The sequence below is a fragment of the Helobdella robusta genome, assembly GCF_000326865.2.
Source record: "Helobdella robusta unplaced genomic scaffold HELROscaffold_19, whole genome shotgun sequence".
Classification (NCBI taxonomy): Eukaryota; Metazoa; Annelida; class Clitellata; order Rhynchobdellida; family Glossiphoniidae; genus Helobdella; species Helobdella robusta.
The window spans coordinates 196,344-212,090 of NW_008704034.1; the positions used below are offsets into that span (position 1 = coordinate 196,344).

At 32.0% G+C, this 15,747-nt stretch overlaps 1 protein-coding gene across 1 annotated transcript; it reads right to left on the reverse strand.

The window, feature by feature from the left end:
- Positions 1-11,568: 11,568 nt before the first annotated feature.
- On the reverse strand, positions 11,569-12,426 carry HELRODRAFT_170793 (hypothetical protein; the record flags this gene model as incomplete). Its single annotated transcript, XM_009016625.1, has 2 exons — positions 11,569-11,657; positions 12,057-12,426. The coding sequence occupies 2 exons, from the start codon at positions 12,424-12,426 to the stop codon at positions 11,569-11,571; spliced, it is 459 nt and encodes a 152-aa protein (XP_009014873.1).
- Between the last annotated feature and the right edge of the window lie 3,321 nt (positions 12,427-15,747).

Consider the following 15,747-nt stretch of genomic DNA (forward strand, 5'->3'; position numbering starts at 1 on the left):
CAGTAAAAAGTATTCAGATGTGACAGTGCTTACAATCTTCCATGCGATATATTTATTGTCTTTGATTTAATATTGCACGTAACGTTTTTTGGAACACGTTCTCCTTACAACAAATACTGGCAATCTGTGTTGGCAAACAATGAAACCAATCAAACATTTTTAAGCAAACATTGGATTTGAAAAAAAAAATTTAAATAGATTTTTCATATGTTCCAACACGTGTTATTGTTTGCAATGCAAATAGCTGATCAAAACTTACAAGTTTATCCCTACTATCATCGTTTTTTGCATACTAATTCGAGCAATCAATGATGATAACATTTTATGAGGGATTATAACTGAACAGCCTGCCACCTCAAAATATTTCAAGTCGGTCTGTGGGAACAGGATTGTTAACAATTGCTAGCTATACACCATTTCATAAAAAATTATGACTTGAAAACAAAACCCTGAGGAATATAACATACGAATTGAGTCAGAAGTCAGAAGTGGAAAAACTTTTTGAGCTGATATCGAAATATAGTAAGTTATGTAGTAAAAAAATTTTCAAACCTTGCGATATTTTTGAAAATAAAACCCTCAACAATACATCACAAACAAAAACAATGACATAGATGTTATTGTAATTAATTCAATCGCAGTTAATCCAATGGTTAATATTAATTTTGTCGTGTCATTATTATTTTTCTGTAACAGCATCAAGTCGACGCGTGAAACATTATGCTTGAGGAAGGAGTGAACCACAAACTCCAACAGAGAACATATAAATTATTTTTACATGTATATTGTTGTTCATGGTCCATGTCAATGCTATATAAGATCTCCCATTATTATTACAACCGATAATAGTATTTAATAAATGGTTCAACGAATGTTGTGGGTGATCAATAACAATGAATTGATAACAATGGAGTGGAATTAGTTTCTGTAATGATGATGATCATAATGGAGGTGATGATAACGATGATGATGATGATGAAGATGATTATGAAGAAGATGGTAATGATGATGGAGATGATGATGGTAAAGTTCACGATGCTACGAACGGTTAAACATTACCAGAAAGAGCGCAGAGCTGAATTGATTCTTGTGCAAACAATCACTCATTCATTGGTGCAGTAGTACATTCTTATTCTTTCACACAGGCTTTGCTTACAATCTTAAGATCGCTGAGACAGATTTTTTCTGTTTTTCTCTGTATCAGTCATTTTGTTCTTTCTCTCTCTTCCTCTTTTTTTCCTAAATTTTAAATTTAATAATTTCTGCTTTCAAAAGGCGTGGTTTAATGTTTACAACTTATAATTAAAAACTTAACTTTTGTTTGCATTTTTGTCAAGATGTCATTGTGAATATTTCCTCAATGTTGATATATTCTTTGAAAGTAGTGGAAACGATAGGTTGCAAAAAATAGTTAAAATGTTTTTAAAAACCTAAATTTTTACATGGTGCTAGTTTAATTGATAGTTAATGTAATAAATATCAGGTTATTGTTTTTTTTCTTACCATCAACAAAAGTGCCCTTCAATAAATAACATTTTAAAAGTTAAAAGTATTTATACGTCCTTTATAACCGAAAGAGCTGATGTTTATCATTGACAAACATTTAACTAAAAAATAAGTGTTAAACATTTACTCAAAAAAATATGGATATATAAATAATTTGCGATTATGTTGTCATTTCCATGTTCATTGATTTTGGAATGATGATGCTGGTGACAAGTAAAATAAATAAAATGAAAATAAACTTGCAGATGATGTTGACGATAATGACGGATGATAAATGTGCTTCATCAACTGGCTTAAAACCACCTACACACACGCGCGCGCGCACACAAACACACACACATACAGACACACACACACAAGCGTACACACACATGTGTCAATACCATTCTAAAAAATAATAAGTGAACTCAGGTACTCACGTATAATATTTGCACATTTATTGACACACAAGACAAGACAGACACAGACGAACAAACGAACAAGCAAACGCGATGAACTACGAATAGTACAAAATGTACAAACAGGCAAACATGACGGAACAAACAAACAGACCGGAGAATTTGCACTGACAGAGAAATTCTTCGTGAGAGGGCGTCATGAAACTTACACTTCAAGATTATGAGTCAATAATGAGATGATATAAATCACAATAGTTGTGTGCGTTGTCTCTCTGCAGCACACTCCCAACACGTACCTACAGGCATTCATTGTGTATAAGCCGCAATCTACGTATGTTTCCATTTGGGTTTGTGTGGAACTTGAGGACCTAATTTCTTTCTTGCTTCTTGTCACGCTTTGCCAGCCTGCATAAGCATTGTTTTTAAACTTTGTGATGCTATTTTTTTTAAATTGTTAATTAATTATGTTGATATGTACTTAAACTTTTGATATCATATCAAAAGAAACAAATATCAATTTTGCATGTTGTGTTGCTGATAGTTCATCTACGCAAACAATTGCGTCTTTGTATGATCCAAAATAATTTGGTAATGCAATTTGAAATGAAGCGCAAGTAATAATTAGCGTACAAATTGTCAATTACTGAATTTCGAAGAAAGCTAAAGAACCATCTTTTCAGACAAACTTTTCATGATATGATTTGATTGAAGTGAAACATTTAATCAACTTTTGCATTAGCGCATTTAATCAACTTTTACATTGTTAGCGCCTTTGAGAATAATAAAGGGCGCTTAATATATAAATAATCTAATAATAATAATAATAAATATGCATATCTACAACGTGTACATTTGCGTGTATGAAGTCCTAGCACTGCGTGTGTGTGTACGCGCGTGCGAGCGAGTATAGCTGTCGTTGTTTATGGCGAAGCTAGTGCCCCCTAATTTCATGTAGATAGAAATTTCATTATTCCGTGCTGGCATTAAAGAGCAGATAAAAGAGTCGTCAGTCTGTTTTAATTATGAAGGCATGTAATGTGATGCAACTTGATGTAATGTGATGCGATCTGATGTAATGTGATGTGGTCTGATGTAATGTGATGCGATCTCATCTGACATGATATGATCCCTCGTGATATAAAACGCAATGTTACAAATGCGATTTAATGTAATGAGGTTTGATGTAACATAATGTAACTGGATGTGATTTAATTAGATGTGACTCTATGTGAGTTAATGTAATGCAATGAATGTTATTTAACGTAACGTAATGTAGTATATTGTGGTAGAATGTACTATGGTAACGCTTGATTGTAACAAATGATATTAAATGTGATGTCATTTGATGTGATTTGTTATAGTTTAATGTAAGGAAACTTGATGTAACGTGTTATCGGATGGGACGTGAAAAATTGTAATGGAATATGGTATGATACCGCGTTACTTAATATGATGCGAAAAAAAGCCTGAAGAGATACTGTGTAATTTAATGTAGCGTAATGTGATGTAGTTTGATGTAACTTGATGTGATGTTATGTAATGCAATTTAGTGTAATCTGATCTGATCCCGTGTTATGTAACTTGATGTGAGGCAATGTGATTTAATGTAATGTAACATGACATAACTTTATGTAATAAGTAATGCTCGAAAATGTTGTGTAACATTATAAAAAGATTTGATAATAATCTCATAAGTTAAAATGTATCCAAAGATAATTAAAAAAATGTATTTCATTTATAATTTTATTAAGATTTATTCCAAACAAACAATATGAAAAGGAATATGACTTAATGATAAACTGAAAGGTATGATGATCATGATAGCAACATTATTGAAAACAGTGCAAGTATCTTCTACCTTCACAATACTAATAACTGACCTGTTGGCAGAGGCAGTGTTGCCTAGTCATCAAGTTAATTCACAATAAGTTTGGTGAAAAAAAATTAGTCCTCAAGTGAGAAACTTGATTACTAATTCATAGAATACGGCAATTCATAGAATTCATAATTCATAGAATACTTGCAATGTTTTCAATTAATAATATTTTCACTTCCGATGAGGTCTTATTAATCTTCAATTTGCTACGCCACATCAGCCTGCCATCAACATGTTAGCGAATTTTGCCACCACCAATTTGCGAAAAAACAGAAATAAAAAAAAATTCCTAGCAATCATAAAAATATATCAAATTGGCAAGCGGTATGTGTGTGTTTGTGTATTTTGTGTGTGTGTGGGTGTGTGAGTGTGGGTGTGTGAGTGTGTGTAAAATCTGTAAAGTTTTCACGCGAGTTGTGTTGTTTTCTACAGAAACGAAGAGAAATAAAAAGAAATCCAACTAAAACTAAAAAGCTGAAAATAAAAGTATCTAAAACACACAAACAACGTGCAAAAGGCTCTTACAATTTTAATTAACTCTCTTTAAGGAACAAATGTTCTTATTACTGGCGCGTTGTATACAAGTAGGAACAAAAAAACTCAAAAACATTCAAGTGCCTCAAGATAAGCATCAACACACAAAGTATGAAAGAGAAAGATAGGGAAAAGAGAGAAAGAATGAGAAAGAGAGAGAGAGAGAGAGAGAGAAAGGGAAGAGAAAGAGAAAAAGAGAGAGAGGCTCATAAAGTTGGAAATAAGTAAGCAGACTGCTATAATAAACATGTATGTGTGACTAGTCGCATCATGGCGCAAGACATTTAAATGTTATTTATTACTTTTATTCGATGCTGATCCCACACTAAATTGTTTCTTTTAAACTTTTAAATTTCTTTTTATTCAAAAATAAACTCTTTCAATATTTAAAAACATCTCATTAGATTGTACAGAAAAAAAAATCTACTCTTTAGATTACAAGTTTTAAAAAGTTTTAATTAGATTTTTCTACGTTGAGATAATTTTTGAAACATGTGTAAAGTTGTGGCAATGTTAACAGTTAACAACAGAAGCAACCGCAATGGCACTCCTGTTACAAGTATTTCAGATAGTAAATAGTAAAACCAAGAGCTCGGAAACCAACTTTTTTTGTATTTAAATCAACAAACGCGCTGTAAATTCAAAAAAATTACCTTACAAGAAAAAAATGTTATTGCTAAAGAAAGAGTGACCGGAAGAGGAAAGTAGTTGTAAAGATGGGATGTGGAAATTAATTGCTGTGCTTCTTCATTAAAAGTTGCAAACGAGAATTCATGATCTCCTAATTGTTAGCATCTGTTCCAGCTTCCAACCTCTTTTCTTCCGACATTTTAATGCGCCATGGACAGAATGATGGCCGAAAAATTGAATGAAATAAAAAGTTACACTTAGAAATTAAAAAAAGAAAAATTTTTGTGTTAGATAACAGCAAAATAGCATGTAAAAAGCTTTGCGTTTGACGTGGCTTCTTTGTAAAGATTTAAAAAATATATTAAAAAAATTCATTCGTACATTAGATTTTTCTAAATAAGCTTTAGTTAATAATTTGAATAAGCATTAAATGCTTCAAAGAAAGAAAGAGAAAAACTGAACTAGATGCTAAAACCGAATCAATGAGAATGCTTAGATATATGGTCATATTGGGGTGTGTTGTGTTGTGTAGGTAATCTAATTTAATGAGTTGACGTAGAAACACATGGAACAAGTAAACAAATGAACAAATAAAAAGATAAATAAACAAATGTATGCATGTAAAAATAAATGAATAAACGAATGAAAGAATAAATGAATGAATGAATGAAAGAATAAATGAATAAACAAATAAAAGAATGAAAAAAGCGTCCATCTTTTTCGACGATTCATCAACTTCAAATTGTTCTTTATTTTTCTCTTTTCCAGTTTTTGCATCCATGTATCATAATGACGCTACTGACGATGTTTCAGGATGGTTATTGATGTACGCGTCATAGATTCATTTTGGTGATGAGGATGATGTTGTTGATGATGATGATGTTTATGATGGTAACGAAGAAGTTGATTATGATAATGATAACGATGATGATAATGATAATGATGATGATAATGATGATGATAAAAAGCGCTTAAAAATTGTTGCATTTATTTTATAAATGCCAAAATTTTTACCAGAATTATAAACATGTGGATATGAATTAATGACTGATTATAACTTTAACTCTCTCAACACTGAAAATTTATTGTTCGTTCAGGAAGCTTGTTTGAGAATTTTAATGTTTTAAAGGCAACGTAACGAATGTATTCCTTCGTTGGAATGTTTTTAGAAATAAGTGAAATTAATATTTTATTTAATTAAATGGCACTTCTGCAAATAATGTTACTTCGCTTTTTTGTTGGTTGGTTTTTGGCCAAAAAACGTTGAAAATGTTATTTGTCACCATTCATATATTAAGTTCTCTGCAAAATATTTTCAAGTCTGTTAGAATTTGTCAAGCCACAAAATAAAAAAATAATAATAAATGTGTTGCATTCTCTGTTAAAAACTGGACACAAAAAATTATTTGCAATTTGGATCTTTTTCATGAATCTGTTTCATGTTACAAAAATACACATCAAAGTGGCAAAAAGTTGAAGACGAAGAAAAGAGTTTTAAAATTTTTATTTAGAGAGAAAGAAAAAGAGAGAGAGAGAGAGAAAGTTGTATGATGCAAATTTAATGAGAAGAGCTTTATCTAGTTGTTTGTAGGCGTCTTCCATTTGTCATAGAGATAATAATTCTGAAGATGCCGCGCTGATAACGACGAATTGATAGTTTCTGCTTAGAGCTGATTCGAAAGCTAAAAATTTATTGGTTCTTGTTCCTTAGTCGCCCCTATTTGTGAGACATTTTTTGGCTTTGAGGATCGAAACAAGATATTTTTCCATTCAAACAATTGACATAAGCTTTCCTCATCCAAAATGATAAGTTCACGAGGTTTTTTTAAAATTATATTAATAATAATCGATCAAATTTGAAAATATTAAAAATCTTATCCGTTGATTTTTCAACTATGAACTTGCCGACTTCCATTTTATCCACGGTGTTAAAAAATTGTTGCAACATATTTGTGGGAACATTTTGAATCGTCATTACTTTTAATTTTTAGATTGCCCACATGATGCATGCAATATTTTCATTTACAAAAGTCATGTTTCATACTCGAAGAACATGCCCATAGCCCAAGCAAGCATTTGAATCAAGTCCCCGTGTAACAGTACTTATCTTATAAATTAATTAGACACAACACGTTGGCACTCCTTGAAGATGAAGAACAAGCTCAATGGACATCATTGTAGACGTTTAAATTGTGTTCTTGTGCTGCTTATAATTAGATTTATGAGAAACTAATTATGAATTATATCTTTCTGTTGTTTTTCGTAAATCATGTTAATTTTTATAAAAAATTTTTTTAAAGTTATTTCATTGCAAATGCAAAAATTAGTTGTCCTTAGCCGTTAATACAAAGAAGTGTAGAGTTGTACGCAACACATGTGTCGGCTCAGATCACACTGAATATTAAAGCAAAGGTACCAGCGTGAATAATGGCAGCCCATAAAACGTAATAAACCAAAATATCTTTCCTAGTTTAGTAGTTGAAGCCGCCTAGAGCAAGTCACTCTCGCCCCATTACTGAGCACAATTTCAACATATTGCACGCGTTACGACATTATCAGCATTGGACTCACGTTCTTTGTCATCATTAAAATAAAACATCCAACCACAACGCTCTGAGTACCAATGAAAATATTTTGGCTCCATTTACGAACCACACTCACATCAACAACTTCCGGCTGTCAGCGTTGCTGTCCGTGATGTTGTCTGTGTGTTTGTCTGTGCGGCGGTTTGTGTGGTTGTCTGTGTGTTTGTGTGTGTGTGTGTTTATGGGGTTGCTTTTGTGTTTAGTTATGTGCTTGTTTGTGTGTTTGTTCGTGTGGCTGTCTGTGTGGTTGTTTGCGTGGGTGTTAGTGCGTTCCGCTGTGCTGTTGTTTGTAATGTCGTTGTTGTTTGTGGGGTTCTCCACCAACTGCAATCAGGAATCTGACATGACAACATTGAACATCAGACTGACAAAACGTCAATAATCTTTATCGCGAAAAATTCATCCAATCATTGAAGATAATGATTGGAAGCCTAGTATGCATCGTCATTTTCCTTAACTCAAAAATTCCAAATTTACAATCCGCATATTGTGATACAATAATTTTTTTAAAATTAAACATTAAAAATATTTTTATTCAATTGAACTATTAGCAAACAACTATTTTCAAGTTATTTTTAATATTATTTTAAGCATTTTTAATTAAAAATATGTCATAAAAACCAAAGAACGCAACAACGCAATTCGATCAACTTTTCATCTTCCTCTCTCTTACCTCCAAATCGTCTTAAAGAATGGTTAATAATATATAAGCTGATGAAACATTCACTGCTTCCACCACCAAGTAAATCGTCTGATGTCATAAAGATAAACGCTTCAACCACCACCACCAGCCGTTTCTGATTCTTTATTTCATTGTCTCCTTTGCATCCATGTCTTAAAACATCTTGCTGTATGCGTCCAAGCTATTTTTAATAAAATATTATCAAAATATTCTAAACTAGTTAGACAAAATTACTTTTTTTTTAGAGAAAGCTCATTTTAAACTGATGTTGATATATTATTGTTGTTGTTGATTTGTTGATGTTACTGATGCAATTTTTTTTTCTTCATAACGTCGTCGTTTGAGTTATTTTGGTCATTTCCGTTTTTGCTGTTGTATTACGTTGTCGTTGTTGTGTTGTTGTTGTTGTTGGACAGATGTCGTAAGCGGGTTGATATTTGTGGCGGTAATTTTTATGTCGCTCTGTATGATGGAGACGCAATGAAGCGAATGACTCTCCGCTTTCCATCTTTTATTCTTTTTTTTTGTTTTTGTTTTCCCACTCTCTAAATTTCAATAACATTTTCTACTCAACAGTTCAAAAATTGTTGAAAGTTGCCTAATAAGAAATGCATGTTGAGTGTATCAATCTCTGTGGACAGCTGGCTGTACAATAAGATAATTTTTTTCCACATCAGTGCATGCGCGATTGAATGGATGTTATCAATGCTCTTATAAACTCTGGCAGTGTAATTCAGTTTGTATTGGATTTAGTATAGCATTGCCGACACATAAATGTGACCATCCGTTGACTGTCTGTCTCGTTTTAAGTCGAGTGGAGCGCTAGCGAGCCTGTATTTATGAGTGCTACAAATCTCTTTTAACTGTCACAGCCTAATCTTTTTTAACTTTAAATTTAATATTGTTCTGAAAACTTTTTGAACAACAATTTTTACATTTCTTTTTGCCAATAGATTTATGAAATGTTTTTAATTAAGTTATTTGAACATTTTCAACAGGGTATCAGTTTTTCTTGTCGCATTCATCGGTCCAGATGAATAATTGAATTTAGCATTTTGGCTCAAAATATTTAAATTATTTTACTTACTATATATATGAATATATTTAACCATAGACAATGTTCAGTTATGGATAATCAAAATCTCTGTTTTCCATTTTTGCTTGGGTCTGCGACAAAAATTTGTTACCAGTATTACCTGTCTATTATTATATATATAAATGCGTCTGATTTGTTGAAAAAGACAAACACAAAGGTTTAGAACCAATTATTCTACGTGAACTTTAAAATTATGTTTACAAAATTAGTATATTGTAAATAGGTTTATTGCTAATTATGTTAGAAACATGAAGAAGTTGACGATTACGTTCTCTGAAAAGAAACAAATCTTTAAAAATATGCCAAATGAAATAAAAATATATCTAACGTATATTTAGTATCTTTGTAGCTTAATGCGTAGACGCATGAACTCTTTCTTATCTGTTATTTGTCTATGCAGTTGTGCGATGGCGGTTGTAGTTGAGATTGTCGTTGTTGTGTATGTTCTTGTTGTTGTCGTATATGTTGTTAGTGTTGAGTTTGTCATTGCTGTTTTGGTTGTTGTTTTCGTTGTAGCTGTTGTTTTTGTTTATGTTGCTATTTTGTGTATGTTGTCGTTGAATTGTTTTGGTTATTGTTGTATGTTGTTTTTATAAATTTTTATTGTCGTCATTGTTGTGAGGTTGCATATGCAAATGCTGAGTTAATGTGTTTGTATATGCTGATTTTGTTGTGCAGTTGTTGTTGTTATGGCTGCAATAAGGCACGTTGTTCCACACTGCTCTTGTGTATAATTAGTGCTGGTTATAGTAAAAATGCTGTTCTTTTGTTGAGGATTTTGCTTGTCTGCAACAAAACCTCGTAAAATGTTTTAAACTTTTACAAATGGTTTTAATGATAAACTGGCTAGATAAAAAAGTTGCAACATGAAAAAAGAGGTTCAACAAAGGTTCAACCATGGTTCAACCATAAAAATAAGTCATCCATTCTATTGCATCCATCCACATCTACATACAAACATGCCTTCCACATAGAAGTTGTTTCCAAAAGAGAGTTGCATTGGAGCATATGTATACTACACATAGCATACACAGAAGCATACACACACACACACACACACACACACACACACACACACACACACACACACACACACACACACACACACACTGAGGAATTATATTTTTTTATTAAGTTTGATGGAATTGGACCAGGCTGCCAGTGTTGAAATGATGAATTGCTGAATGGTGCAATAGTTTATTTATTTTCATTTTTTTAAAACAATTCTTATTGAACTTGTATGTGTAACAAAACTTGATGAGGTAGTAATTAATTGAATTGCTTTCAAAAAATTGCGTAAAATTTTACAAATTCTATCTAATTGACAATAAAAAAAACATAAAAACAGACGTCACTAGCAGCAGCAGCAGCAGTAGCAGCTGGCAACAAAACGAGAGAACGCGCTATCGACGTGCATGCGGTGGTAGTCATGGCGACAGGTAAACATCTCGTCTGCTCGTCTGCCGCATTCTTCTCGCTTCTTTCTTCGAAAAATTTATTCGCGCTGTTTTCGGCACACAGACCGGTTATTCAAATTATATTTTACGTGAAGGCAAATTACGTTTTATTACTCACATGTTGTGCCTAATATCATGCTAATATCATCTTTTGAATAAATTCATGCAAGATGTTTCGCGGTTTCAGTTGTCGTCATTTTTCATTTAATATTTAGCTCTTTACAATATATCTAATTACTATTTGTTATTAAATATTTATTTATATACCATTTATTTAATTATTTGCTATTTATTTTTTGCCAATCAATTTTTGATTCGTTGGCTCTCAAGATTGTTTAAATCACATTTTGACGGAAACATAGTTCGTAATGGTATTATATTTTTTGTTAAAATATGGAAATAAGCTGCCGATCTATTTATTTTGAACAAAACCAAGGAAAGCAAAACATTTGAAAAAAATTCATATTTTTATATACTTTTATTGCAAGAATTTGTACGGGTATCTAAATTATTCATGAAGCAAGAATGAAAAAAATGTTTTTGCAATCAATTCTTCATCTTACCTAAAGCTAAAAAGGAGAAACTTTTGATAAAATTAGCAACAAAAGTAGTGAGTGCTATATACTACATAAATATACATAGTAATATAGTACATATATATATATATATATATATATTATAGTATATATATATATTATAGATATATAAAGTAATTTTAATAAAAATACTGATTAAAAGTAATTGATTGCAGCAAGCATGCTATAAAATTTTCACGCTCCAGCGAAATCATTACATGTGAATGGTTCACGGCTGGAGTATTAATAAGAAGGAAAGATCATTCGATCCATCAAACTTCATCACGTCACTTTTAATATAGGACTGCAAGTGTGAACCTTATAATTTTTATAAACAAATAGTGGTGGGTGAAACGATAACAACAACGTCACAACTCCATATAGTGATAATATTGGGGTTTAAGTTAAACCAATAAACAACAATTATATTTATAAAGGTAACAGTTGCAACATAACAACCACATCCAACATGACAACAACGTCAACTAGATCATTAACAACCAAAACAACAACAGCAACAACCACAATAACAACAGCAACAACAACAGCTACAACTACAACAACGACGATACCTATAACCATGCAAAATGTGTGCTACGTGGTTTCAAGCGTATTGACGTATGCTATTAAGAAAGAAGGAATGACCTTTATCTTTCAACAACATGAAAAACAGCAGTGACATAATTAACAAGAGCAATGACATGAACTCTGACCTACCTGTGTCGGCGACGTACAGCAGAGCCACGTGGAACCAGCGGAAGTGGTTGAGTAGATCAATGAGGAAGAGCGAGAGTCCACGTGTATTCGGTCTCGTCGAGATTAAGTTGTACGCCTTGCTGTGGCTCTCGTACACCTGCTGGGTTTGTAAATATCGTTGCACTTTCAATCGCTGTTGTTGGTCTTGCTGAGGTTGGCGATGTTGGGATGCCTTCAATGTTGGCGAGTTTTGTGGGTTTTGTAAGGGGTCGCTCTTCACGAGCGGGTTTCTCACGATGAAGTAAGGGGTCCCGTACTTGAGGGAGGCCACGACGAAAGGTGGAGAATATGGACCGATGAGAGCCAGCTTGTTGTTGTTGCCTACGGACATGTGGGCTAGTGGAGGTAGTGAACATTTCAACAAATATTTTTAGTGTTATTGCAGTTTGATTGAAATTTATTTCATCTACTGGAACGTTACTAAAAAAAGGAATGGAATTCCATATATTTCAAATGTTGAGAAGAAAATTTGGGTGAATGAAAAATTGTGATTGCAAACAGGCAGGCAGGACGTATATTAATTAGCCTTATTTGTGGGAGCTGAAAAGATCATGTGACCAGATATTCCGTTTTTCCTAATCAAATATTTTGCTTAGAACATTTTCGCGTACTTCTTTTAACCCAGAACTCTGTTAACAAATTTGGTTTCATAGCAAAATAATGTAAATAAATCAAAATCTTAAACTTATCTAAGTTGAACTTTATGAAAAATAATTTATTACCAACAAGTTTATCAAAAAGATTTGAAATAATTTTTACGTGTGAGTTAAATTTTTGTTCAAAAACATACGGTTTACAGTAATCGAATAAATTTTTTGAAAAACCGTCTAAAAATTTATCTATTGAAGGCCAGCCACTTTTGGTTAAATTAATTAAAAGAGTTGAAATTTATTACTTTGTTTTAAAATAAAATTAAATAAATTTTTAAAAACTTGCAAATGAACGGCTTTTCAATTTATGTTCTATTGTTGGAATTTCGTATCTGAAATTTCAGCAAATCTCAGCATAGTAGGCATGCACCAAACATTTTATTCCTACTGTGTGACGTTTTTAATTTAAAAAACCTAAAAACGATTCGTGCCATGCCAAACATTTTTTTTTTGGAGTAACAAAAGAGATTTTTAATAATTTTAAAATACAAATTATTTTCATTCTTTCATTTTTTTAATTAAAACTGCAAATGGAAAGATGAATGAATGATGATTGAATAATTGATGCCTGACAAAATTTCAACGTTGAATGAAATATTTTATACAAAAGTTCATTAAATTAGTTGATCTATTCATTTTGACTATTTATTTTAAAAATTCTAACTAGAAAATGCAATGGTTTCAAATTTTAAAACTAGTAATTTTCACATTTTAGTGTTGATACGTATAATGCAGTGAACCACAGAATGCAAAACAAAACGAAAGACTGTGCAAGACAAGCAAAACAAAACTTATTTTGTAGCGACAAAAAATAAATTCTAAAAGTGTAGATACATCAATTGAGACAGGCCGAGCATTTAGAACGTGACATTGAATGAGTATTTGCATCAATAACCACATTAACTTGAGTATATTAATCTCTTTATCGCCCTGTCCTAACAACTTATTGATCAAATTTTTCATAAAGGCGCTCGATCTCTTACTGCTAAACATACCTAGGAAGTCTAGGCAAGGATATATAAGAACATCGATACAACAACAACAACAAAACATCAACAATACATATTTATTTAATGTCACAAAGTTACATCAACACATTATCAAAATCAATACAGCTCAAAAATTAGCACAAAACATAAGGATAATACAAAACGTTGTAGTAGTAGTAGTAGTAGTAGTAGTAGTAGTAGCAGTAATAGCAGCAGCAGCAATAGTAGTAGTAGTTGTTGTTGTTTTTGTAGCAGCATTAGTAGTAAAAGTGGTAGTAGTTGTTGTAATACTAGAAGTATAGTACTACAATTGAATAACTTTGAATAGGACAATTGAAAATTAATTTATGAAGGCATTCAACTGAAGCAACAAACCAGTCATGAGAGAATTCATTCCGAGCCTGAAGACATGAGGACAGGATTCGACCACCATCTCAACCTCGTACATGTTCATCTTCCTCTTCATCTCCACCCACAGCCTCTGCACCACCTCAGATAACAACTCCTCATCTTCCGTGTCGTCTATCACACCTTCAGTTTTTGAATGGATAAAAAAAATTAGGTGTGACGGGATGGTGCAATGGTTAGAAGCGCCTGGTTCTGTTGTTGTAATTACCGGGTTTGAATGCAAAGAGATCCCCACCAATTATTTATGCAATGGACGTGATGCTTAGAATGACGCGTATTCACATGCTCTACGTGTGCCTGTTCTCATTTCTTCTAAATTTTAAATCAGAGAAACAATAATAATAATAACAATAAAGGTCAAATAAGAGAAACAACAACAAAAAATAATAATAATAAAGGTCAAATATGAAAAATAATAATAATAATAATAGTAGTAAAGGTTAAATAAGGAAAACGTTAATAATGAGGAATGATAATAAAGGTACGGATTTGAAATTTAAATTCGTTAATTCATTTTTATTTGTTTTGAATTCTGAAAATGACTTTTTAATATATGGTAATAGTAAAATTTTACAAGAGCAGTATAAACACAAAAAACAAAGAAAATGTAATCGTGATAAAAAAATACCATGAGAGAAGAAAATGTGATCTCATACGTCATCAAAAACAAGTGAAAAAATAATAGAGGATGATTATTATCGTTAGGTTGCATTGATAAATAAATAATGGTAATGATGACTATGATGGAGAAGATGGCCATGATGATGACGTTGCTGACAAATGCTTCTGCTGATGATAATGATGATAATGATAAATACTGATGATAATCGTAAATGATGATGATGATGTTAACATAGATGCTGATGATGATAAAATAGATGATGATGATGATTATGATAGTGATGATGATAATATAGGTGATGACGATGATGATGAAGATGATAAACATTCAGGTTGATGACTGTCGTTATAAGAATAAAAATAAAAGCGTGATTACGATGATGATAACAATATGATGAATACAATGATGATGTCTTCCATGATGATGAAGACGATGACGACGATGATAATAATAGTGAAGCTGGTGGTGGTGGCAATGAAAATGATGATGATGACTATGATGATGATGATAAGTACCAAAACCGGAGGAGGCAATTTTTTTATTTTTTCTCAATTGTGCGCGTAGATAATGGTGCAAATTGATCTATGTATAGCATGAGCGAGCTGAATATGTCGTGTGCTAGCGAGCAGGCAAGTACAACAATAACAGTGTAATCAACAACAACAACAGCAACTGCAGCAACAACAACAACAACAACAATAACAGTGTAATCAACAACAGTGCAACAACATCAACAACAACAACAGTGTAATCAACAGCATCAACAACAACTACAACAACAACAATGTAATCAACAACAACAACAACTACAACAACAATATAATCAACAACAAAGACAACAAAAAAGACAACAACAACAGCAACAGCCAAAATAGCAACATGAAATAGATGGAAAAACATTTATTTTTTTAACACGCAATGTGTAGATAACCATTTATAAATAAAAATCGACATCAATAACATCAACAACATCATTAACATAA